The 25,696-nt window shown below is 40.9% G+C and overlaps 1 protein-coding gene across 1 annotated transcript in view; it reads right to left on the reverse strand.

Annotated features, from left to right (window-relative positions):
• The window catches only part of LOC122816597 (cytochrome P450 3A30-like), a 451,471-nt gene that overhangs the window by 82,347 nt on the left and 343,428 nt on the right, over positions 1-25,696 (reverse strand). The window contains exon 11 of the mRNA XM_044089497.1: positions 17,027-17,253. Within this exon, the coding sequence (XP_043945432.1) occupies positions 17,027-17,253 (227 nt within the window). The remainder of the gene's footprint in view (positions 1-17,026; positions 17,254-25,696) is intronic.

The raw sequence follows: 25,696 nt of genomic DNA on the forward strand, positions 1-25,696 counted from the left end.
ATCACCTCCCTTCTTAACCTAGCTTCCGCTACTCTTTCCCATAACTTCAAGCTGTGACTGATCAATTTTTATCCCTCTGTAGTTACTGCAGTTCTCACATCACCCTTATTCTTAAAGATAGGTACCAAAACACTTTGTCTCCACTCCTCAGGCATCCTCTGACTTTCCAAAATTTCATTAAAAAATCTAGTTAAAAATTCCACTGCCATTTCACCTAAGCACCTCCATGCTTCCACTGGTATGTCATCTGGGCCAACAGCCTTTCCATTCTTCATCCTCTTCATAGCTGTTCTTACTTCTTCCTTGCTAATCTGTTTCACTTCCTGATTCACTATCCCCACATCATCCAACCTTCTTTCTCTCTCATTCTCTTCATTCATCAGCCCTTCAAAGTACTCTTTCCATCTACTCAACACACTCTTCTCTCTTGTGAGTACCTTTCCCGCACTATCCTTTATCACCCTTACTTGCTGCACATCTTTCCCAGCTCTGTCCCTCTGTCTAGCCAATCAGTACAGGTCCTTTTCTCCCTCTTTACTGTCCAGTCTCTCATACAACTCTCCATATGTCTTATCCTTAGCCTTCACCACCTCTCTCTTTGCCATGCGCCTCATCTCCTTATACTCATGTCTACTTTCTTAATCTCTTTGACAATCCCACTTCTTCTTCGGCAGCCTCTTCCTCTGTATACTCTCCTGTACTTCCTCATTCCACCACCAGGTCTCCTTGTCCTCATTCCTCTGTCCAGATGTCACACCAAGCACCTTTCTAGCAGTCTCCCTTACTAGCTCTGCTGTAGTTACCCAGCTATTCGGTAACTCTTCACTGCCTCCCAGTGCTTGTCTTAACTCTTCCCTGAACTCCACCTCACAATCACCCTTTAACTTCCACCATTTAATCCTTGGCACTGCTTTCACACTCCTCCTCCTCTTCTTGGTCACCAATGTCATCCTACAGACCACCATTCTTTGCTGCTTAACTACACTTTCCCCTGTCACCACTTTACAGTCTCCAATCTCCTTCAGACTGGCCCTCCTACATAGGATATAATCCACCTGTGTGCATCTTCCTCCACTCTTGTACGTCACCCTATGCTCCTCCCTCTTCTTAAAATACGTATTCAACACAGCCATGTCCATCCTTTTCACAAAATACACAAGGAACATGTTTTTGTTAAATTGGAGCCTGGAGTTTGTAGGCCCATGGGTCAAGATGTCACTAGTATATTTGCTACTAATAGTTGAAAAAAATATAAAACAAGGATTTGGAGAAGTCACAAACCTCTTAATGCCAGGTAGGTTATGGAAATTATATGTGTGTGTGTGTGTGTGTGTGTGTGTGTGTGTGTGTGTGTGTGTGTGTGTGTGTGCGTGTGTGTGCGTGTGTGCATGCGTGTGTGTGTGTGTGTGTGTGTGTGTGTGTGTGTGTGTGTGTGTGTTTGGGGGGATGTAAATTAAGAGTCTACGTATTAAAATGGCATTGATGGGACCAGTACATGCAAGAGAAAAGGAGTTATAAGACTGAACAATATCAGTGTGACAACAGAGTGTTCCTTGAACAAAAGTAGGGGCTGAGCTTATTGGATATATAAAGTACTTGAAGAATATGTTATATAAATGTTAGTTTTTGTTGATAAAAAATTGTGTCATTAATAAGTGCACCATGCATGTGGAATGCACAGTATGTAATCTGGCCTGTTGCTGTAATCATTTATCAACCCCCCCCTTTTCCCATTTTTACATTAGGTTGACATGTCATATCAACATTAGTCAGTATAACCAATTCATCTAGAGTCAATGTTTACACCTCCCAGTGGCTAAGGGTCTGTCATTTGTGGTAAAAAATAATCATGCTCTTCAAAAATAATAGATTTCCTGGTAGTCATTTTGATTGAAAGTTAAACATATTCTTTCCTTCCATTCTTTCCTGGCACTCGTATATCCTCAGGCTATTTCTTATCTATTTTTCTCCAATTTAACTAGAAAGTACAGTTGTGTACACTTACCATAAATGTAGATGTTAGACTGTATTCACTGTTGCAGTCATTACATTTGGGTTATCTGCTTGCAGAAGCCCTCAGTCGGCCTGATTAACAAAGTCTTGGGTCCTGCGTCGGTTGCTGTCCCTTCTTCCATGACATCAGGGGTATAAAACATGCAGCCGATGCCATTACATCAGTTTTTCTTGCCCCAGATGTCAGGCACCCCCCAAAAGGGAGGCAATTAAATCTATAAATATACAAGGTTATACCTCCAACAAAAAAGCAAATACACCAAAAAGCGTTTGAGCATAATAAAGGAAAGTAGTGGTATAGCCAAAAGAAGTAAGGGGGCTGGAGGGAGGGTAACCAGGACTGCAACAGTGAATACATTTGAACATCTACATTTATGGTACGTGTACACAACTGTACTATGTTCTATATGTTTCACTGTTGCAGTCATCACATTTGGGTAGATTCCCAAAGCTAAGGATGGCAGGAGAAATTTAGACAGGATTAGGACCAGCTATAAGACCCTACAAGACTGCAGTGGCAAAGCCAGCTCTGGATTTAGAGAAAATTGACAGATGGTAATACTTGGTGAAAGTATGTACAGAACTCCAGGTAGCAGCTTCTAGGATGCCCCTGGTAGGGACGCCTCTGAGAAAGGCTGTAGAGGTAGATGCAGCCCTGGTTGAGTGGGGTCTTATCCCCTGTGGGATAAGTTTTCCATGATGCCTGTAGCAGAAATGAATGCAATGGCCTATCCATTTGGAAATGGTTTGCTTTGAAATAGCCTTCCCCTCTGCCCCTGCAGCAAATGCCAATAGCAGTTGTTCAAATTTCCTTTGAGGTTTAGTCCTGTCCAAGTAGAATCTAAGTTGTCTTTGCACATCTAATGAGTGCAGCATCCATTTCCCTTTGTTCTGTGGATTAGGAAAGAAGGTTGGCAAATTAATGGACTGATTAAGGGCCACACTGGATACCACCTTGGGCATGAAGGAGGGATTGGTCCTGAGGGACACCCTGTCCGCATGAAAGATGATGAAAGGCTCCACTGCCTGGGGGCCTGTAATTCAGATACCCTTCTTGCTGAAGTGATTGCTAAAAGAAAAGCTGTTTTCCAAGAAAGGAATTTTAAGTCTGCAGTAGCAGCTGGCTCGAAAGGGGGAAGAGTGAGTTTCTCCAATACAATGTTAAGGTCCCAGGCTGGAGTTAGAGCTCTCCTGGGTGGTCGTAAATTTTTGGCCCTTCTGAGGAACTGCTTGAGCAGTGGATGAGAGAAGAGGGGAGGTTCTGTGTTATAATGACCTGAAACGGCTGAGGTGTGAATTTTGATGGAGGAGAAAGACAGGCCCTTGTGAAGCATCTCAGTTAAGTATTGTAAAATCTGAGGTAAATTGGGCACTGCTGTGCTCATCCCTTGAGATTGGTTTCAGGCACAGAATCTTTTCCATTTATCAGCATAAGATTTTCTAGTACTAGGCCTCCTTGCCTCTAAAATGATATCCATCACTGGTTTACTGAGGGATGGTAAAGGAGAGATTAGGTAATTAGCCAGGCTGCTAGGTTCAGTGTTAGAAGCTGAGGGTGCAGAATCTGGTTCTCCTGCTGAGACAATAGGGAAGGAGTCCGGGTCAGGTGCCATGGGGCCAACAGTGACACACTGCGCAAGAAGGGGTACCAGTGTTGGTGTGGCCAGTCTGGTGCAATCAAAATCTTCCTTGGTTTGTCTTGTTTGATCTTTAGTAGTACTTTCGAGAGCAGAGGCAGAGGAAGAAATGCATAAACTGATTGTTTTTTCCAGCTGAAGGACAGAGCATCCACTTTCCAAGCTTGTTTGTTGGAAGTCCTTGTTCAAAATTTGTCCAATTGATAGTTCTGGGGGGGAGGCAAACAGGTCTATATCTGGACTCCCCCATGTGCTTGTCAACATGTTGAAAATCCTTGGTTCCAGTTTCCACTCGTGTGGGTCCATGAGATTTCTGCTTAGTTAGTCTGCCAGTGTATTCAATTTTCCTGACAGGAATTGAGCTTGTAGATGCACTTGGTAGCTCATGGATGTGTTCCACAATGCCATGACTAGTCTGCAGAGGGGTAAGAATGTGTACCCCCTGCTTGTTTATGTACCACATAACAGTGGTGTTGTCCATCCTTACCATTAATTGTCCTGGAAGAATGTGGTCCTTGAAGGCTGTCAAAACATTCTGTACAGCTAACATTTCTTTTTGATTGATATGCAGGTGCATTTGACTTGGATTCCATTTGCCCTGAATGCACTTCCCTGCCAGGTGTGCCTCCCATGCATAGTCTGATGCGTCTGTTAGGGTTTGGGTGGCAGGGTTTAGTGTGAATGGTAGTCCCTTGTTTTGGTGGCAGGCCTCTGCCCACCAAAGGAACTCTAGGCGTAGGCAAGGTATGATAGGAATCATTGCTTCTAGATCCTGAGAATGTTGACACCATAGGCTTTTTAGATACCATTGTAGTTTCCTCATATGCAGTCTTGCATATGGAATTAGAAGAATGCAGGAGGCCATGAACCCCAAGGCTTGTAGTATTTGCCTTGCAAATAGCAGAGTTTTTGTGGCCTCTTGTTTGAAGTAGGTTGTCAAATTAATTTGTTTCTCTGGCGTGAGGAAAGCCATCTGGGAAGTTGTATTCAAGCTTGCTCCCAGGAATATAATTTGTTGACAGGGTACCAGGTGTGATTTCTTTTCATTTATGGTGTACCCCAGACAAGTTAGCACCCTTTGTACAAAGGCCAGATGATTCAAAAGTATGTCCTGGCTTTCTGCCTTAATTAGACAATCGTCCAGGTATGGGTATATTTGAATATTTCTTTGCCTGCAAAATGCAATGACTGAAGCTAGGCACTTTGTGAATACCCTGGGCGCAGTAGATAAATCAAAGGGCAGTGCAGAGCTGATAGTGCGTGTAGCCTGCTGTGAAGCATAGGTATCTTGTGCAAGATTCCCTGATTGGGATGTGCAGGTATGCTTCCTTTAAATCTAGTGTTGCCAACCAGGCATCTTTGCCTAGCACAGGGAGCAACTGGTGAAGAGTCAGCATCTTGAATTTTGGAATCACCAAAAAGGTGTTTAGAGTAGACAGGTCCAGTATAGGACACCATAAATTGTCTTTTCTGGGTACCAGGAAAACTCTCGAGTAGAAACCTTGTCCCTTTTCTTCGTCTGGTACCAATTGAATAGCCCCCATGCTTAAGAGAGAAAGTACTTGTTTTTGGGCCTCTGCCCACTGATTTGGGGGTAGGCCTGGCCACCCGCTTGTAGTTGGCAAAGTGTGGAAGTGAAATCTGTATCCCTGGGACACTATATTTAAAACCCATTTGTCCTGGGTAATGAGTTCCCAGTTCTTTGCATGAAGAGCAATCTTTCCCCCCAAAGGGGCAGTCAGTTGAGAAGTGCTTTGCAGTTTTAAAAGGAAGTCATTGAGACAGTTTACCATGGGGGGGGGGTATTACTCAAGGATTTGGAAGTGGAGGCCCCCCACTGCTTAGAAATGTGTGTACTCTGGGAATGAAGCCTGGGAGCTCTGCTGGATCTCAGTTTGGACTGAGAAGGTCTGGAAGAGGCTTGGAAGGCCAATGCCTACTGAACCTTGGATGTTGTACTTGTAAAAAATATTTAACAGTTTGCATAGATTTAGCTTTTTCCTCCATCTTTTTAAGAATTTCTTCTGCCTTGTTGCCAGACAGGCGGTCTTGGTTTAAGGGAGTACTTTTGCTTTAACATGATCTGGCAAGGATTGTTCCTTAAGCAAAACATGCCTTCAAAGTACAGACCCAGTTACAGCAGCCCTGCAAGATGCCTGTGGTGAATCAAAACCACATTGCAAAGTATGTTTTCTAACTTGTTCAGCTAAATGCAGTAAATCATATATAAATCCTTATTTTTAGCACAATCAGGAATCAACATAATTTTCCGTTTAAGCAATCCAATAATATGCTGCTGATACTTCAACATATGAAACTGGCAGTTTATGGCCAAAGTTGCAGAAGTGTATACCTTCTTACCCCATCTATCCAGCACCCTGGAGTCTCTATCAGAGAGGGTAGGATTTTTAGCAGAAGTAGCTTTAATGCCCTTGGGTCCCTGTGAAATGGTCTCAGGATCCGCAGTAGGAGTTTTAAAGAGGAACTTGCGAGAGTCAGGGACCCTGTAATATCTATCAGATTTTCTGGGAGCAGGAGGTAAAGAATCAGGAGCCAAGCTAGATGCCAAAAAGGCATCATCATCACTGCTCAGTACAGGAGGTATGGCTAAAGGCCTGTGCTGGGGCAGGAGTAAGAAATCCCTAAGGTTCTTTTTAGAATCCGAGAAATCCTGACTTTCCCAACGAAAATGCTCCCTGAGAGTATACAAGGTTTCGCCAAAAGAAAAATTCTCTGGAGGGAAAGCAGAGGGAATAGAGTCCTCCGCATCAGAATCCTCATAGGTAGATAAGGGTAAATCCTGGTCATCAGAGGAAACAGAAAATTTAGAATCCTGGTCAGAAGTATCATAAGCAAACTCAGTCCTAGGTCTCTCAGGGGGGGAAGGCTGGCTTCCCCTGATTAATGTAATAAGGTCTTCAGCCATTCTTATCATTTGTTTTTTAGGCATAGAGGCCTGACCATGTGGTCTGGGTGTTGGTTTCCTAGGAATGGTTCGAGTTGTAGGCCTTGAAAAAGAAGATGGCATCAGTTTAATACGCAAGTCAGTAGGTCTGAACACACCCTCAGAAGCCGGTGCCTGCACAGCGTCTATGGACCCATCCAAGGTAGAGACATCCGCAGGTTCCACAGTTGAAGCATCTCGCGGCATACCAAACTCGGAATGGGTCTCAGAAGCCTGTGAATCTGGAGTAGCTGGTATCAGGGGCTGCGAAAGTGCCTCACTGAGTACCGGTGAACTGGCGACATGCTTAGGAGAAGCGTCGTCTGCAGCCTTGGACCTAGGCGGCCTGTCTCTGTATTTATCTTTGGGTTTTTTCAGAATGTCGGTAGTCCGATGGCTTACTGAAGACATATCAGGATAATTGAACCAAGCACCAAAATACTTAGAAGCAAAAATAAACCGACGACAGATAGTTCGTGGTTTAAATAAAGCACAAAACCGACAGTGAGTTACGTCGTGGTCAGGGCCTAGGCAAGGAATACAGTACGGATGAAAATCTTTATGAGGTATTTGCTTTCCACAAGTAATTCAATTATTTACTTTTACTGACATCGGTTTAGAGCAAGAAAAAGTTTCCCCAATGGGGTACTTAGATTTTAGTTGAAGACTTGCGAACTGCTTCTGCTTCAGGCACTGTACGGCAAGAAAGACTGATGTAATGGCATCGGCTGCATGTTTTATATCCCTGATGACCTGCCGTCATGGAAGAAGTGACAGCAACTGACGCAGGGCCCAAGACTTTGTTAATCAGGCCGACTGAGGGCTACTACAAGGAGATAACCCAAATAATGATGACTGCAAAAGTGAAACACGAAGAACATACAAATGTTTTGTTTTAACAGAAATTTACTCTGTAATTTTTCCTCCTTCAGTCTTCCATCCACATCAAATAATGATGTCTCCATATCTATCATTTTGATTCATCATTTTTGTACTATATCCTTTAATAGCTTTATTAAAATATCTATACACACGTCTATTGCTGTACAAATATTGTCCATTTTAAAGATAGTTATTTTATTATAGTTATCCCTTGTTGCAGGGCTTTCTTCATTGACAGTTCTTGTACATCATGGCTATTCCCAAATCTCAACACCCAATACCACATCCAAATAACTAAATATGAACTAAACCAACTCCTCTTCTGGCCAAAGATCTCCCACTTTCTGACCCTCCCCCGCAGATGGGAGAGCAGCAGCTGCCGAAGCAGTGCTTGTACAATTCGAATATGGCCTTCTGCTCAGTGCTTCTACTTCATAAAAGAACCGAACTGCTCTACAAACCTCCTCCAACAACATTTGTAGGTTTATAACCCACTTAACACAAAGAACATGTTACTGCTCCATTCTGTGAAAGGCTAAATGACTACCATTCAAAGAACTCTACTGCTAATTGCATCTTTAGTCTACAAACATATCAGTTTAAACCCTTTTCCCTTCTTTTCTGGATGACTCTCTGAAAGATCGACTCCTTACAACCTAAGAGCTCTCCCTTCCTCTTTGGGAAGCAAGCAATCATCCCGAAATAAACTTAATTTCATCAAACACTCCGTCTCTTTTTCAGCAACTAAAACATGGCAATCTTTTCCATCACATAAAATGACATCACCACTTTCCTAAACAGGTATCTACCAAAAGAATAAAAATGCAAACGTATGACTCTTAGCTAGTCACCTAATCAGACAGTGCTCTTGAGATAAATCTGAAAAAGGTCCTTGTGAATCAGTGCCCTGCCCTGGTCAACAAATAACTAAACAGATAAACAACTGCTTCCTCAACACAGAATTAATGTAATGACTGGACACTCTGTCACTTGATCACCTCAAGTCTTATTACTTGTCATAAATACACAATCAACAACTCTTACTTTTTTCTCCAGTTTCCTCACCACCTCCTTTTTCTCTTATTTTGCTATTTCTCTTCAGACTTGTCTTTTTTTCTCCCTCATCCTACACTTTATATTTTCTTTTCTGTACCCTCTCCTTCCTCACTCTATTTCCATGCTTAACCCAACTAAAGCTATTGCTGTGGACATTCTTTTACACTCTGTAACATTTTTCATATTTTGTACATAGCTATTGTGCAAGTTAATTTTCTATTTTTATGTACCTTCGTTGAAGGTTGTGCATCAGGCCTGGCAAGCCGGTACGTAAAAATCAACTGCCAATCATTAGCGGACCGGAGTTCCGCTGTGGCGACCCCTAATCGGGAAAAGCTGAAAGACACAAAAAAATCTAAACAATTAACATCTACTCTATTTAAAAAGCTGTGTACCTAAACTGTCTTTCTAAACAGCTTATGATGTGAAGTTGTTCTATCTAGCCATTCATTCTTTACTGTACCGATGGGTTTGCATCCGACTCGGCCAATTGCAAAAGCTCAAGGCCAACTACCTATCCCATGATGCACCCTGAACTTCCCCCAGATCTCATTTGCCGCTTGATCGGACGTTCACCAGCTCTGGCCATTGAGCAACTTTTCTTCTTTCAATATTATAGCTTTAGTTTTGGTAAAAATTTAGTAATTTAGCATTAATATAGTAGTTAGAGTGTGTAGGCTTGTTCTTATAGTTAGATTTAGATTAGATATCTAATCTTTAAGGCCGTTTTTTGTGGTTAGGCCTTCTATTCTCCCTATCTCTCTTGAATTAGCATAGTTTGTCTGTTTAAGAGGAAGTAGTGGCCACAGTTTTTTAGGCCATTTATTTCTCCTTTCTCTTAGCTTAAAGTGTGTGTTAGCTCTTTCGTAGAGCATATAGATAGTATTCTAGCATAATTAGTGTGTTAATAGTGTTAGCCCATAGTTTTCATAGGACACAGAGTTTCTTCTCTATTAGAGTGTGTTGTTTAGCCCTTCTTTTTTTTTTTTTTTTACAGGGCGTATATTTACCTTTATTTCCTATTTAGTAAAGTTAGTGGCCATATGTTTAGGCCATTGGGTTTCTATTTCTTATTAGTGTTAGCATACTGCGTGTGGTGTGTTAGAGTGCAATTGCAGCCCTTCTTTTTACACAGGGCATATAAATAATTTCTGTGTGTTTTGATTAGTTTAATCCCTTCTCTTATGAGGCTTGAATAGTTGTTGTGTGAATTGTTTTTGCTGTTGTGGAAGATGTCACACAAGGACAAAGTGAAAGCCAAGTCTGGCTTCAAAAAGTGCTCTAGATGTGGGCAAAAGATGTCTATAACAGATGGACATACTGAATGTGTTTACTGCTTGGGTGAGGTTCACCTGCAAGAAAGCTGCAATATATGCCACTCCTTCAGCTCAAGAGTGTTGCATGAGAGGAAGAGAAAGTTGATGGCAAAGGTCTACTTAAATCATCAATTCAAGAATCATTGGATAAGCCAGACAAACACTCAAAGAAGACAGAGCCAACAAAATCTCCATCTACATCGAAGTCAGCTTCCAGTAAAGCGTCAACATCGGTTCCACAAACTTCGGAACCGACTGTCGTTATGGTTAGAAGCCAGTCCCTGACCTTGGAGCTGGTATTTCCAACCTTAAAGTCTCCTATACTGCAATCTGTGGCCTTGTCACATTCCTCACGGGCCTCAAGTAGACTGTCTGATCTCGATGGGACCATGTGGTGAAGAAGCTCCTACAGGTACTGGCGCTAGCAAAAATTTTATCGGCACCGACCCAGGGGGCTTTGGAGCTGATCTTAGTTCCTCCTACATCTTGTGTTCCTTCTCTGACTTGCATGGACATTTCAGAGCCAGAGAGCACGGAACTGATGATTGTGGATTCTTCGGGTCGGACACCTTCTATAAGTTTTTTGGCCCAGACTGCCCTGATACCCTCAGTGACGACCAAGGAATCTCGGGGCCGACACTCACAAGTCGGGTCTGAGGAGGACAGTCGGACCGACTTTACCTCTCAGGGCCTCGGCTCGAGTGAGCTCAGCCCCAACCTCTGGTTCCGAGCCCTCTGTACCAGCGCAGACAATTTCCATTGGTTCTTTGGTTCTGAGGGATTCTTCTAGTCGGGACCGAGGGGCCTTTGAAACTATGAGGAGGGCTTTGTCCACCCCGACAACCACTCCATCAGTTCGAGCAGCTCCCTCCCTGAAAGCACCAGTGTCTGCCTCTTCATCACATGCTCCTTTGAAGAGTAGAGATTCCTCAGGAAGCTCCATTGGGTGAGCCATGTTCTTCCAAGACCTCTCCAGAAGTCCCCACTGAAGAAGTGCCTAGGAAGAGACTCTGCAAGAGGAAGCATTTGGATTCCCCACAGGAGTCAGTCACTTTGGATATTGACTTGGATGAGTCAGAAGGGTCCCCACGGTCCCCCTCAGAAGATATCTCCTTTGCAGATATCTTAGAGATTCTTAAACAGAGGGGTGGCTGGAAGTCCCTTAACCCTTCTGATGATGAGTCAGTTCTCCTGAAGGCTTTCGGATCTCAACCCTCCACCTCTTGGGTGTCTCCACCCTTCGATGAGTTGCTGGAATTACTCACTCAAAGGGCGTGGGAGTCCCCAGACACCACGGAGCCTGTCCCTAGGAGGCCTAACAAATTTATTACCAGCCCACAAGATGGACTTTACCTTACCAAAGGAGTACCAGTTGATGCCATGGTGGTGGCGGCAGCCACCAAGGAGGAATTATCGGAGACTTCTTCATCTGTTCATCCTCCTAATAGGTAATCTAGGATTATGGACAGATATGGGCAGCATATGTTCAGTTCAGCGGCCTTCGTTCTTCGATCGCTGAACTACCTCATACATTTTACTAGATTGCAAATGGATCTCCTGAATCAGCTAGGAGATGCCCTACAGGGTTCAGTAGCTGTAGGAGTTTCAGACAAGGTAACTTCCCAGCTCTCTACTCTTAATATGATAGTGAACTCTTCCATGCGTCTGTTGTCTTATGCAGCTGATGGTATGAGCAGGGCAGCAGGTACAGGAATAGCTCTCAGGAGACATTCCTGGATGTGCTTATGTTTCTTTGTGGAACCCTTTAAGTCTTCCTTCATTAACACGCCCTTTGACGGTTCATCCTTTTTCAGACCTAAGGTTAAGAAAAATCTTACCAGGAGTGAGAAAGACGGAAAATCCTTGTCTGCTGTCAGTGTACATTTTTCTACCCCAAACAGACCTTACCCCAAAGGGAGGGGAGGTGGAAATATATGGTTCTGGAATTCTCAAGGATCTTTCCAAAACACTCATGGTGACACCCACTCTTGAGGCAGAGGAGGGGGTAATAGTGGAAGATGTCAGCCACGTGGCAGAGGGGGTCCGCAGAACCAGGGCAACAGAGAACAGTTCTTTGGCAAGCCCTATCAGCGCTCCTGAGAGGAGGCCCGACTGTCCATCTCTGGAGGCAGTCTGGGGATGCCTATCTTTGTACCTAGATGCCTGGCTAAAAATAACAAAAGACAGCTGGGTACAAAGCATAATATCCAGAGGATACTCTATTCCCTTTGCCACCCCAGCCTCTCTAGTAAAGAAAATTCCATACATCCACCCAGTCACAGGGACCTAGCAGCCTTAGAGGTCCAAAGGTTGCTGGACAAAAGAGTCATGCAGCCAGTCCCAGCAGACCAAAGAGGATCTGGAACTGACTCAGGTGCTTTTTAGTTTCAAAGAAAACAGAGGACTGGAGACCTATTCTAGACCTAAGGAGACTAAATAAGTCAGTGAAAAAGACGAAGTTCCGGATGGTCATGCTTCAGTCAATACTTCCCATTCTGGGGAAAGACAATTGGATGTGGTATATACATCTTCAGGATGCGTATTACCACATAAAGATGGACAGACCATCCAGGGATCATCTACGCTTCTGGCTGGGAGCCAACCATTATCAATTTCACGCTCTGCCCTTTGGTCTCACTACAGCCCCCAGAGTGTTCACCAAATGTATGGCAGTAGTCACCGCTCACCTGAGATGGTTGGGATTCCAGGTGTTTCCATATCTAGACAACTGGTTACTCACTGCCACCACCAAACATCAACTTTTTCATGCTAGGGGCACAATCTTACACCTATGCAATCAATTGGGGATTACCATCAACTCAGAAAAATCTGCCTTATCGCCATCGCAACAGACCGTCTTCATAGGAGCAAAACTAAACACAGTTTCTATGACATTAAGTTTACCTCCAGAAAGAATTAAATTATCAGACTTGCTTCCGAGAAAAAAAGCCCCAGTCTCAATGGTACTTAAATTGCTAGGATCGATGGAAGCAGCAATCATTGCCATTCCCCTTGCACGAATGCATATGCAAATTCTACAATGGCTCCTATTCTCTCAATGGTCCTTTCAGGAACTTCCAATGTCACATCAAATTGTAATAATGAATGCGTGTAAGTAGGACCTTCAATGGTGGCTGATGTCTCAGCATGTATCTCAGGGACGTCCATTCGTTCTACCCAATTCCATAGCCACAGTGACCATGGACACTTCCTTGATTGGGGGGGGGGGCATTTTCAGGGAAGAACAGCCCAAGGCACGTGGAAGAAACATGAGGCTCATCTGCATATAAATGTCCTGGAGATGAGAGCAGTACTTCTAGCATTGCAGTCCTTTTAAGACTCTGTACCTCTGGGAACAACTGCAATTCAGATGGACAACATGTCAGTAGTCTGGTACATCAACAAACAAGGAGGAACCAAATCTTACCCCTTGTGTCGAGAGGCCATGAGAGTATGGCAATGGGGAATCTCCTCCCAGCACTTTCTGTTAGTAATGCACATCCCGGGGAAATCCAATGTAATAGCAGACAAGCTGAGCAGGAAAATCTTACTGCCTCACGAGTGGTCCCTGAAGCAACAAGTAGCGGAAAGAATTTTCTGCAGGTGGGGCCAGCCTTGCTGCAATCTTTTTGCCACTCCAACAAACATGAAATGCAGCATCTACTTTTCCCTAATTCCCCAACCAGGGGAAGCCCCAAGGGATGCACTGGGGCACAATTGGCCCACGGGTCTCCTTTATGCATTTCCCCCCTTCCCTCTGATTCCTAAGGTATTACAGAAAGCAAAACTTCTGGGAAGGACCATGATATTAATAGCCCCTTACTGGCCTCAGCAGATTTAGTTTCCCTTCCTCCAGCCTCATCTTTTAGAAGAACCCCGGATCCTGGACCCAGTTCCAGATCTGTTTACCCATTCATTGGGGCCTGTTCACCCTTCCCTTCATTCCCTAAAACTGACAGCTTGGCTGCTCTAATTCCCACAATAGCCAGGACTTACAACCTTTCTACTAAGGCCCAACATATAATGTCCTCTCATAAATCATCTACCAGAAGTTATATCTTAGTAAATGGAAGAGATTTTCTTTATGAGCCTCTCAGAATTATGTTGATCCCTATTTAGCTCCGATCCCACCTATATTAGAATTCCTAACTAAACTTTTCAATGAAGGAGTGGCTGCAGCTACTATTAGAGTTCAATTAGCAGCAATACCAAACTTTCATTTTGGTTTCCAAGGCTCTAATGTCATGTCGCATCAACTTGCTAAAGCCTTTCTTAAAGGTGCCATTCATTTGAGGCCACCAATCAGAGCTCCAGTCATGCCATGGAATATAAATTTTGCTCTATCCAGAATCATACTACCTCCTTTCGAACCAGCCTCATCCTGTTCTTTGAAATTCCTTTCATGGAAGACTATTTTTTTGATAGCCATTACTTCTGCTCGATGGATTTCTGAGCTGCAAGCCTTAACCATCAAACCTCCTTATCTGATTTTCCATAATGACAGAGTTTTGCTCAGAACCAATCCATCCTTTTTACCAAAAGTTGGTTCAGACGCAAATCTTAACCAATCTATTGAGTTGTCAGTTTTCTTTCCCCAATACACAAATAGGATGGAACACATGCTGCACAAACTTGATGTTCATAGACAACTTTGATTTTACCTAGATAAAACGAAACAATTCAGGTCAACGAATCAACTCTTTGTTTCCTTTCAGAGTCAAAGAAGGGTGCCTCAGTGACAAAAGTAACCTTGTCAATCGGCTATCAGATTGCATTTCCTTCATTTATAATTCACAAAATGCCCCTTGCAACAAAAAGTAAAGGCCCACTCTACTAGAGCTATTTCAACCTCATTAGGTTTTTCTGTGAGGTTACCTTTAGACTCTATTTGTGGAGCAGCTACCTGGTCAACACCTCATACCTTTATCACTCATTACAAAGCAGACAAGGCCTCCAGGGACATGGCCTCCTTTGGTTCCTCAGTTCTGAGGAATGTACTCCTGTAAGCCACCCAAGAAGATGGTGCTTGGGATACTACCCATCAGTAAAGAATGAATGGCAAGATAGAACAACTTCACATAAAAAAGTTATGTATTCACCATAACTTTCCATGTGAGTTGTTCATCTCGCCTTCATTCTTACGTCCCACCCTCAAACCCCATCCAGTCTACTTGAGGTCCATATAGAGTGCTTTATCTCTTATCCAACTCTCTGAGTGGCATATTTATACTACTAAGTAGTCACGCAGAAAACAAGAGATCTGAGGGAAGATCAGGGTGCATCATGGGATAGGGAGTTGACCTCGAGCTGGTTGAAGACCTTGAGCTTTTGCAGTTGGCCGAGTCTGAGCCAAGGATCGGCTCCGAATCCATCAGTAAAGAATGAAGGAGAGATGAACAACCCACATGGAACGTTATGGTGACTACATAACTTCTTTTTATTTTATACATATCAGTGCTTTACAATATTTTGTAAACCTGGGCTAAACTAGAAAATGGCCCATTTGGAGCAGTGTTCTAGACTGGTTAAGAAATAAAATAAATAAGTAAGTACATTTTCATTTTGAAATTGATCCAAGTTAGTTATTTAAAGGAAGAAGTCAATTAAATAAAGGAATAGTTTTCAAATTTTGATGAAAATTTAGTACAGTAAAACACTTAAAATCCTATAAACCACTTTTATTCTGTGGCGTTTAGTTCTTTTCTGTTAAATTGTTCTTATGGCTGCAGAGCACATATGGAAAGCTGCCACAGGTCAGCCATCTTGGATGGAATCCATCCATATTGCTATTTCCATATTCTGAATACAAATTTTACACCCTCCTCTAACTAGAAAGGGCTGTTTAAGGGAAATCTTAGGCTACTGCAATGTCATGACATGGGCTCATCTTCTGTACTTTTGGAGAAAAAAAAAACAATAAAACATTTCAGAAAGACACAAATTTCTCCCTCTTTATCATGTGTGCCAAAAATGCCATAACAAACAGTATCAGTGAACATTATTGGCTGAACATCTTTAAGGACTATCTAAAATGTATTCAGTGGAAATAAGTTCTTGTCACTGAAATAGTGATGGCTGACCAACAGGTTGCATCTGACTGCTAAAATCATCTACTGAAAATATATCTCTAGTAAATACTAAGATTTGTGCATACATACGTACTACATTGTCTTTCTCACTTGGAAATATATTTGTTTCTTGTTACGATCATAAAAGTATTATAAACTTGAATGCATTTCAGCCGCGTTCATAAATGTATACATACATACTAATCATGTATCTCACTAGATGCACTGCTTGTAAATACTTAGATCACTTTTCTTACCATTGTAACCGTAATCAGCAACAAATAAACATGTCCCAGAGTTTTACTGTCTTCATGACTGCACCCACATATAAGAAATGTATAAGTGACTTTAAGATGCACAGACAAGAATGGTTTGGCTGCTTCAGTTCATATAGTACTAGGTCATCATTTTATTTGCATTCTACTTTCTTGATGACTGAATTCCCCCACAAACTTGACTGCGTACCCCTCTGGAACTTCAGTGACCCATTTAATTTTCCATTATGACCCAAGTAGCAGCCAGAAAAAAAGAGGATCTTTTTGTGTACCAAATGTTCAATACACACAAATGTCAACCACTTTTGAGGATAGTGTACCCTTAATGTTGTCAGCTATACACCAAATGGATAGCTTTATAGTCTCTATCAGATGGTGTACCCTGAGTTGAAACCCCATTTACTGCCCAAGATAGTACAACTGTCAGCAGATTGTTTAGTCATACCTTCTCGGGCTGGCATCCTGGGCTGGGATTGGAGAAACCTGCTTCTCCAACCCCAGTCAACTGCATCTTAGTCAGGTCCATAATTTCTAGGCCAGCATAGTCATCAAATGCTGGCAGCCTGAACAACTCTATTTAAATTTCTTTTACTAGAAAAATCTTTGTGCAGTCTCTACTTGCAACTGTAAATCAAACATATGTTCAAAATATACTCCAATAAATAACAAAACAGATGAATAGTTAAAACAAGTGATACCAGTAAATGCACATTTGTAGTATGAACACCTACACATAGCCACATTTCTGTTATTTTCTGTTACAAAACATTTTGCAGCCATCTCAGGTTGGTAATCACATGTGATTTACAACTCTTGACCTTACATGTCCTCTTACCTCTCAGGTCGGAATTCTTCTGGTTCGGGCCAGTGTTCTGGATCCCGATGGAGAGCATAAAGGGGTACCATAACAACCATATCCTTTACAATGGTTACTCCATTTATTTCAACAGTTTTCTTGCATACACGCTCCACACGTCCAGCAACAGGAAAGAGCCTCTGAGACTCGCTTAGCGCCATATCAAGATACTCCATCTGCATTACTGCATCATATGTTAAAGGTGCCTAAAAATGATAAGAAAACATATTATTGGTCATCACAGTCACTCTTATCCTCATCTGTACACTCTCCATGCAACAGAACCTTAAACTTATGTAGCATAACTTTGACTTTAGCTATTTAACTTTTTTTCTGCAAAGATCATCTTAGTCACTATAATTCTTTTCACATTAGGATTGGATGATAAAGACAGTTCATGGACTCATGTTTTTATTAAGATAACAAAATCACACATTACTGTACACAGAACAAGGAGAACACTGCAACATAAAAATGGTCATAAACAAATAAGGAATACTGGGCTCTGCTCCTCACAAGTGAAAGCTTCTCATTCCCATTTTGCCATTAGGTGACAGTTTACATGAATGTAATCATTCAGTTACCTGGTAATTGTCATAGTTATTTTGAAGTTTTTTTCTGATGTTAACAGAGGGGAAAATAGAATATATTTCAAATGTTCAAAAATTAAGATGAATGTGTGTGTGTGTGTGTGTGTGTGTGTGTGTGTGTGTGTGTGTGTGTGTGTGTCTTTCGGCTTTTCCCGGTTAGGGGTCGCCACAGTGGAACTCCGGTCCGCTAATGATTGGCAGTAGAGTTTTGCGAGCTGGCTTGCCGGGCCTAACGCACAACCTTCAATGAAGGAATGCCCATTCACGCATGTCGCCGCACAGAAGACGCTCTAACTGAGAATTGAACGGGCAACGTCTAACTGTGAGGCGACAACACTACCGCAGCACCACCACCGCAGTGTAAAAATTAAGATGAAAGTACAATACAATAATTGTCTGGATGTTTACTGATAACCAGTCAAATTGGCAATTGTATAATGTACAGTTTGGGTGTAAATCATAGACTTAAATATGTCTTGATTACAATGTTACATTAATGTACATGGACACACAACTCCCTTTCCTCTTACAAATGGAATATTGTTTCTGTTTACAAGAAGACTATCCCACAGCATGTGTGGAGTCAGTCCCCCGATCCATAGTTTACAACACAGAAGATTATGATATACTGCCTCAGTTATGAATAAAAGTAAAAATGCATAGTGAAAATTCAACTGGAAGCTAAAATAATTAACTACAATGTTTATTATTTGCAAGGTATGGCATTTAATTACGTGTTATTTAAAACATTTTGAGCATCTTAACTACATTTGTCAGTATAATTCAACTTATTTACATAAACAGCATTTTTTTATTTACTACTTACACTACCCTACAGTATTTATGCAGTAACACTGGTTTATGCAGTACTTGAGGAAGCTGTGCTATTCTGTCCTGTTTAACTTGTTTTCTTTGTAACTAAAGTGTATCTGAAAATAAATTTATTGCATTAATTTCTACATGACTGCTGAAAGGAACTGACCTTAAACTATTTCTATAATTGTTACATGTCTGTGCACTTCCCTGGTTTTAGCCCAGATTCAGCTCACTTGTGTGGTCAATAAATAAATAAATATGTAAGAAAAATGAAAGGGGGCCATTGTTTTTTGAAATATGAGATAGCTCAGTACTGTTTAGACTGTTTTTATAAACATAATATTAAAAAATGAATTCCGAATATATAAAAATAGACTTCCCCCAAGCTGCCATGTGTTTCTGATTGACCAAATTTCATAAAAGGCTCAACATTTCACCTTCATGTCTCACTGTCAGATAACTTAATTGAACTGTTGGAAGAGTTTGTTCTGAAACAACTCTGTGTGATACATAGTTAAGTTATAGACAAATCACAAATTCAAGAGACCTTAAAAATATCCATATAGATTAATCTAGTTACAATGGACATAATTTCATATACTTGCACTCCCTATACAAATGGGCCTGAGAGCCTTTAAATGGCTTATATATATATAGTCCCAGTAGCTTTAATGGATTTCTTGTTTTCCTGACTGTATTTATACTACAGTATACAGTTTTCATACAGATGAAGAAATTTATGGATAAGTGAAGGGTACTGTAGTTTGTGTTTAAATGATTCCAGCCTTATCAGTGCTAATAATAAGGCTGTTTTATTATGTTACAGCCAGTGATCATTTTTCTAGTATGTTTACATATGTAAGTGATTCATAGATTAGCAGATACTTCTCTTTTCTGACTGTCATAAAGAGATTATTTTTTCTTGAACCAAGGAATTTATAAATATTAACATTAGGAACAAATGCCAGCAAAGAGTTTAACTTCTTTTGGCAAAAAGAATGTGATTTGTCAATTTGAATGCATGTGTAGACTACAGGAGCACATCAAAGGCTATTAAAGAGCTTGAAATAGTGGGGGTGGGATTAAATAAAGTAAATGAAAATACAAATAATTAAAACCATATCAAAATATGCAGTCACCCCCCACCCAATAATCTGTCTAATAAATACACTAACATTTTTCAAAAAAGACATTATGCTGCATGGGAGAGAAAGCAGCCGCACTCCCATAATGAGATATTTTCATTCCTTACAACTCCATGCTTAATGCAGCTTGGGTCATACCAGTCTCCCCTTGCAAAAGTCATCGTTGGTACAATAACAGACAAGTCCACCACATAACACAAAGAAGAAACAGTATTTCATCAATTAAAATATTTAAAGCAATGCATTATTTATTTATTTTTATTTAATTTACATTTGTTAACCGCGATAGTCCGACTGGACACAGGTCCATTTATAGCGGAGGCCCGGGGAGAAAAGCTCCATACATTTTAAGTCCAGTTTACAATAACTTCACACATCAAATGTTCAGACATAGATTATGTACAATTTATGATAAGTTCAGCACATCAAATGTTCAGACATAGATTATGTACAGTTCACAATAAAGTTCAGCAGATTGAAATAATTGTTATACAGTGTCAAACAGAAATACAATATAATATATATATATATATATATATATATATATATATATATATATATATCAGACAGTGAGATTAGAAAATCGTGGTCGCAAGTGATATGTTTAAATGTTATGTGATTCATGGGTATATCCATTTATTCATAAGGTGGACTTTTAGAGAGCTTTTAAACATATTGGCCGATGTAGCAGAGGTAAGGGTAGGGGGAAGTTTATTCCAGTTTCTTGCTATGCTGTGGAAGAATAGGGCTTGTCCTGCGGAGTTGTTGGCTTTAGAGATAGACAGTAGTGTTTTTTCTGAAGAGCGTAGGGGATGATTTGATGTGTGCTTGGTTAGTAACTGACTAAGAGATGTGGTTTTGAGTGGATAGTTCAAAATATTGTAGGCAATTGTTAGTTGATGATAGTTGAGTAGTTGGGGTAGTTCTAGCCATTGCAGTTTGCGCAGTACATGACAGTGGTGTGATTTGTAGTTGGATTTAGAAACAAATCTGGTGATTTTATTGTAGCATGACTGAAGTTGTTCAATGTCCGGTTTTCTTATGTGGGTAAGGATCGGAGCTGCGTACATTAGAGTAGATAGAAGGCATGTTTGGGCAGGTTTCACGTGTGCTTGCTCAGTTAGGAATTTTTTGTGTCTATATAGTGTCCCCAATTTTTTTGTGGACCTTTTTTATGGTTTGTGCTATATGTACATCAAAAAGTAGTTTGTTGTCTATTTCCACGCCAAGGAGTTTGGTATGGTTTGTGAGTGAGATGTTGGTACCATTTTTGGCAGTGATTGTAAAAGGTTGGTTGATAGATTTAGATTTGTTAGGTGTGAAAATGAGTAGTTTGGTTTTGTTGGGATTAAGGATTAGTTGAATCTGGGTAATCCAGTTTTCTACCGAGGTGAAGGAGTCTTGAGTAAGTTTTTGAAGGGTTGTGAGTGATGGTGCAGAGCAGATGAGAGTGGAGTCATCTGCGTACTGTATGAGTGAGGCATTTTGGGTGGAGGTCTGGAGGCTGTTAGTGAAAATGGAAAAAAGTAGTGGTCCTAATATTGAACCCTGTGGTTGTAGGGAGTAGTGGTGATAGTGTATTCTGCACTGAACAGACTGCTGTCTGTCTGATAAGTAGCATTTAAACCATGCTATAGTGGAAGGGGCAAAGCATAGGGAGGACATGGAATCCAGTAGTATGGTGTGTGACACCATGTCAAATGCCTTGGATAAGTCTAGAAATATTGCTGATACAAAATTGTTGTTGTTTCTGTGTAGGTTCACTATGTTTGTAAAGGCCAGAAAAGCGGTAGTAGTGTTATGGTGTTGTCGGAAGCCGTGTTGAGTGGGTGACAGGAGGTTGTAAGAGTTTAGAAATTGCACAACTTGGGATTGTATACACCTTTCAAGTATTTTGGATAAGGGGGGGTAGGATGGCTATTGGTCGGTAGTTGGAGAACTCATAAGAGTTTCCTCCTTTGTGAAGAGGGATAATGTTAGATACTTTCCATAGTTTAGGGATGTAGGCCTCCTGCATGGAGTGGTTTATCAGGGCAGATACTGGGTATGAGAGGGGATCAGCTGCCATTTTTAGGAAGTCAGCAGGTAGGTTGTCTGCAGCAAGGGTGGTGGGTTTGAGTTTTTGTAGGAGTTTTCTAATAGTGGTGGGGACAGGAGAGAGTGTGAAAGAGGGGTTATTGTTAAGGGGCTTACTAGGTGGGTCTGGGTGGTAGGTTGTGGGGATCCAAGAGGACAGTGATAGAATTGTTTGAGTGAAATGTTGGTTAAATTTGGATGCAACGTCTGTGGTGTTATTATTGGTGGTGGGAGTTGGGGTGGATGTTTTTCCAGGGTTGAGTAAGGAGTTGATGGAATTCCAGAATTTTTGTGGGTCTCTTGTGTGCTTGGTTTGGCTGGTGAGGAAATAGTTTTGTTTATCGAGTATGGTTTGTCTTTTTGCTTGGTTTCTTAGTTTTTGGTAGTTTTGTTTGGTTAGGTTGGTGTTGACTTTTTTCCAGGCTCTCCATGTTCTACCTCTGCCTTTTAGTAGGGCTCTTGTGTCCCTGCTTAGCCATGGAGCATAGTTTGACTTGACTCTGATCTTTCGAATGGGTGCAGCTGAGTTGAGGATGATGCTAGTGAATGTATTATTGAAGTAGTCTACAGCTTGGTCTACGTCTAGTGTTAGTTGTGGATTCCAATTACAATGTTTTAGGATGTGGTTTAGTTCCTGTGTATTTAGTTTTCTTTTATCTCTGACTTGTCTAAAGATAACAGGGTTGGTTATGTTAGAGTATTTTCACAAGAGGAATGTAGGGAGGTGGTCACTCAGGGTGTCTGGTAGACATCCAGTGTGATAGTAATGTTTTGGGTAGTTTACTAGTGTCCAGTCTAAGATTGATTGCTTGTGTGATCTTTTGTCTACTCTAGTAGGTTCTTGAATGAGCTGGGTAAAGCCATAGAGATCAATATGGTGGTGGGGTTGTTGGAGTTACAGGCTAATCAGTTTGTGTTTAAGTCACCTAAGAGAATGGTTTCATTGGGAAGTTTGACTGAGATCCATTATAATAATTCTTCTATTTCTTCTATGGTGGCATATAACCAGCTTGTTATGTGTTGGAGACATGTATGTCAAGAAATTCACCTTGAGAGAAAGTTTGAAAGGTGCATCTTGACATCCATGTTGAGAACACATGACAAAATGGGCTTATAAACATAGCCCAGGACAGCATATACTTGCACATGTTCCCAAAAAAGTCTTTGTAACAGGGAAACAAGATCCGTTGATGTTTGAGAAATAAACATTACTATTACAAGCTATTTATGATGGCAAAAATGCTGCCACATAAAGTGCCTTCAGGTGAATTGACTGATTCCTCCGATAGCACTTTGGCAGAACTCATGATGTTTACTATGTAGCTTGTTATTCAAAGGTCTGGAACACATAATTACAGAGAAATCTCTAGAATTAATACAGAAGTTTATAACCAGCTTGTTATGTGTTGGAGACATATATGTCAAGAAATTCACCTTGAGAGAAAGTTTGAAAGGTGCATCTTGACATCCATGTTGAGAACACATGACAAAATAGGCTATAATTCAAATTATATGAGCATAAATAATTCTTTGTAATGCATGGAACTTTAATTGTTCCCATGCACTACAATAATTAGACAGAGAGAAAAAACTGTAGACACATTATTTTACAGCACTCTTATCTCCGTCACACAACAGGTAACCACCACAGAATGTCCGTAATAAGTCCAAAAGGATTTAAAACCTATTAAGCACTTCATGCAGCTGTTAATGCTCTAGACTAATGCTTAATATTGGTAAGTGCTCCTTAACAGCTACTTACCAAAAGCTTGTTAAGCACTTTTCTGTTGCTCCATCCACTACAAGAAATTAGTCCGCACAGAAAGCTACTGACCATAACTTTGCTCCTTAAAGTTTCCTCATGCATATACACATAGATAAGGTAGCTTCCTCAGAAAATCTGTTAAAAGCTTATCGTTAATTTGATATGCAGCACATTAGGGGTTAGACAGTATACCTTCAAGCCACTAAAATCCTTGCAAGCAACAAATTAGGACTTGAGGTCTTTTTCTTCTTTTAGCCTCAAAAGCCTATTTAATAAATAAAGTGCTCTGCCAGATTTGAAAGCTGACAGCCCCAATATCAGGAGGGAGGGTATTCAAATAGACACAGGAGATACAAAATTGGGGTGCACTGAAACAAGGTCCTGCTACTACAGAAGCAGTATCAGTTAGTGCTGAAGAAAAAGAATAAATCCATTGGAAAAAAAAGTCAGTGTCACTCCCTTCATTTGAAAATGACCTCTGTGAGGGATCACTGATAGGTTCTGAAAAGAATCAATAATTCAGTATTAGCTCCACACAGTCACAAAAATCACTGCATGCTTCAGAGCTGCCCACTGGATATTAATTCCAGTTTATTTTAGCTTATATTACTTTAGACTTTTTGATGGCAGAAGGAGACCATAAGCCTATCCAGTCTGCCTTCTATATACATTTAATAATCTCTCCATTTCTCCCCTCCATCCACCCTTTACCTGTCACCATTTTCTACCTGTCCCATGCCTTCCTGAATGTCTTTATGGATTTCCCCACCCCCGACACCCACTCAAATAGTCCATTCCATTGTCCAAAATCCTCTTTCTAAGGTACTTTTAAAAATCCAGGAAACAGTTTCTGTAGTCTGCTAAGTATGACCCTCTTCTTCCTGTTCAGGATAAACCTTTGACCTTTCACATTTCCTTGTCATGGTCTTGTGCACTCATACATTGTCCCACAAGCTCTTTTTCTCTCTAATGAGCAGAAATCCAGGTTCTTTAGCCTTTGCATAATAGACTAACAGCCAAACTCCATGTAAACAATCAGAAATCCATAATCTTTGTAGCTGCCTACGTCATCCCTGGCTCCCTAAAACATGCCAAGATTACTAAAGACATACTTAACTTTTTATCATCTACTTTCAACCAAGAAACCATCCTACTTGGTGATCTTAACATAGACTGGACCTTTAACAAACTTAACTCTACATCCCATAATATTAACCTCTTTCATTTCGCACAGCTGATCTAACAACGAATCTGATTTTACAAAGTATCAAAAAAAATCCATACTAGACTGCATACTTTAAAAAAACTAAATAAGCCAGCACCCTGCCAGACTCTTTCAGCAATCACCCCACTTGCATCAACAGAGCATACCACAAGCTTCCCAAACCCTTATACTTCAACTCTGTGAAAAACTTAACCAATTTTAATAAATCCATATTTAATTACACACTTAAACAATGTGATTGGGAACCCCTGAAATATTTGCCTCTACATGAAACTGTCTGTTACTTCATTAACTCCTTCTTAACCATACTAAACCAACAAGCCTTACTGAGACCTAAAAAAGTAAAAATAAATTCTGCTCCATGGCTAACCCGTCAAACAAAACGATTCATGAGACACAGGGACAATGCCCACTAACAATGGCACAAAACTAAGAGCCAGTTCTACCTAGATACATATTGATGTTTTAGAAACAGCACAAAGGCTCAAGTTTATTATGATAAAAAGAAGTTCTCCACAAACCAGACCACGCATACAAAAAACCCCCAAGATTTTGCAAAATGTAAACAACCTCCTAAAAACAGACAGAAAAACAACCCCAAATCCTTTCCCATCTGAAACCAGATGGGACATTGCACACAAATTCAACAAACCCTTCATATATAGTACTATATTTTACTCAAACAATAATAACCTATACCCATCTAACTTAACCCCCTCATGCCACAGCTCCATACACCAACTCAGTCTAACAACTATCCAGACAAATACCATCAAAACTTACAATAAAAAAATGAAGCCCACAACACTAGCTCCTGACAACCTGCCATCCAAATACCTTAATATAGCTGCTGACACTACAAGATACCATTACAGAAAATGACATCCCAGACCTTTGGAAAGCTTCCTTCATAATTCCATTACACAAAGGTGCCACACCCACCAAATTGTGAAAATGTCACCCTACAGCATTCCTTCCTCTGCTTTCTAAAGTACTTGAAAAATTGTATACATCAGCAACTCCTAGCCCTTC

Source organism: Protopterus annectens, chromosome 12.part0, assembly GCF_019279795.1.
Source record: "Protopterus annectens isolate FY-2018-M chromosome 12.part0, PAN1.0, whole genome shotgun sequence".
Classification (NCBI taxonomy): domain Eukaryota; kingdom Metazoa; phylum Chordata; order Ceratodontiformes; family Protopteridae; genus Protopterus; species Protopterus annectens.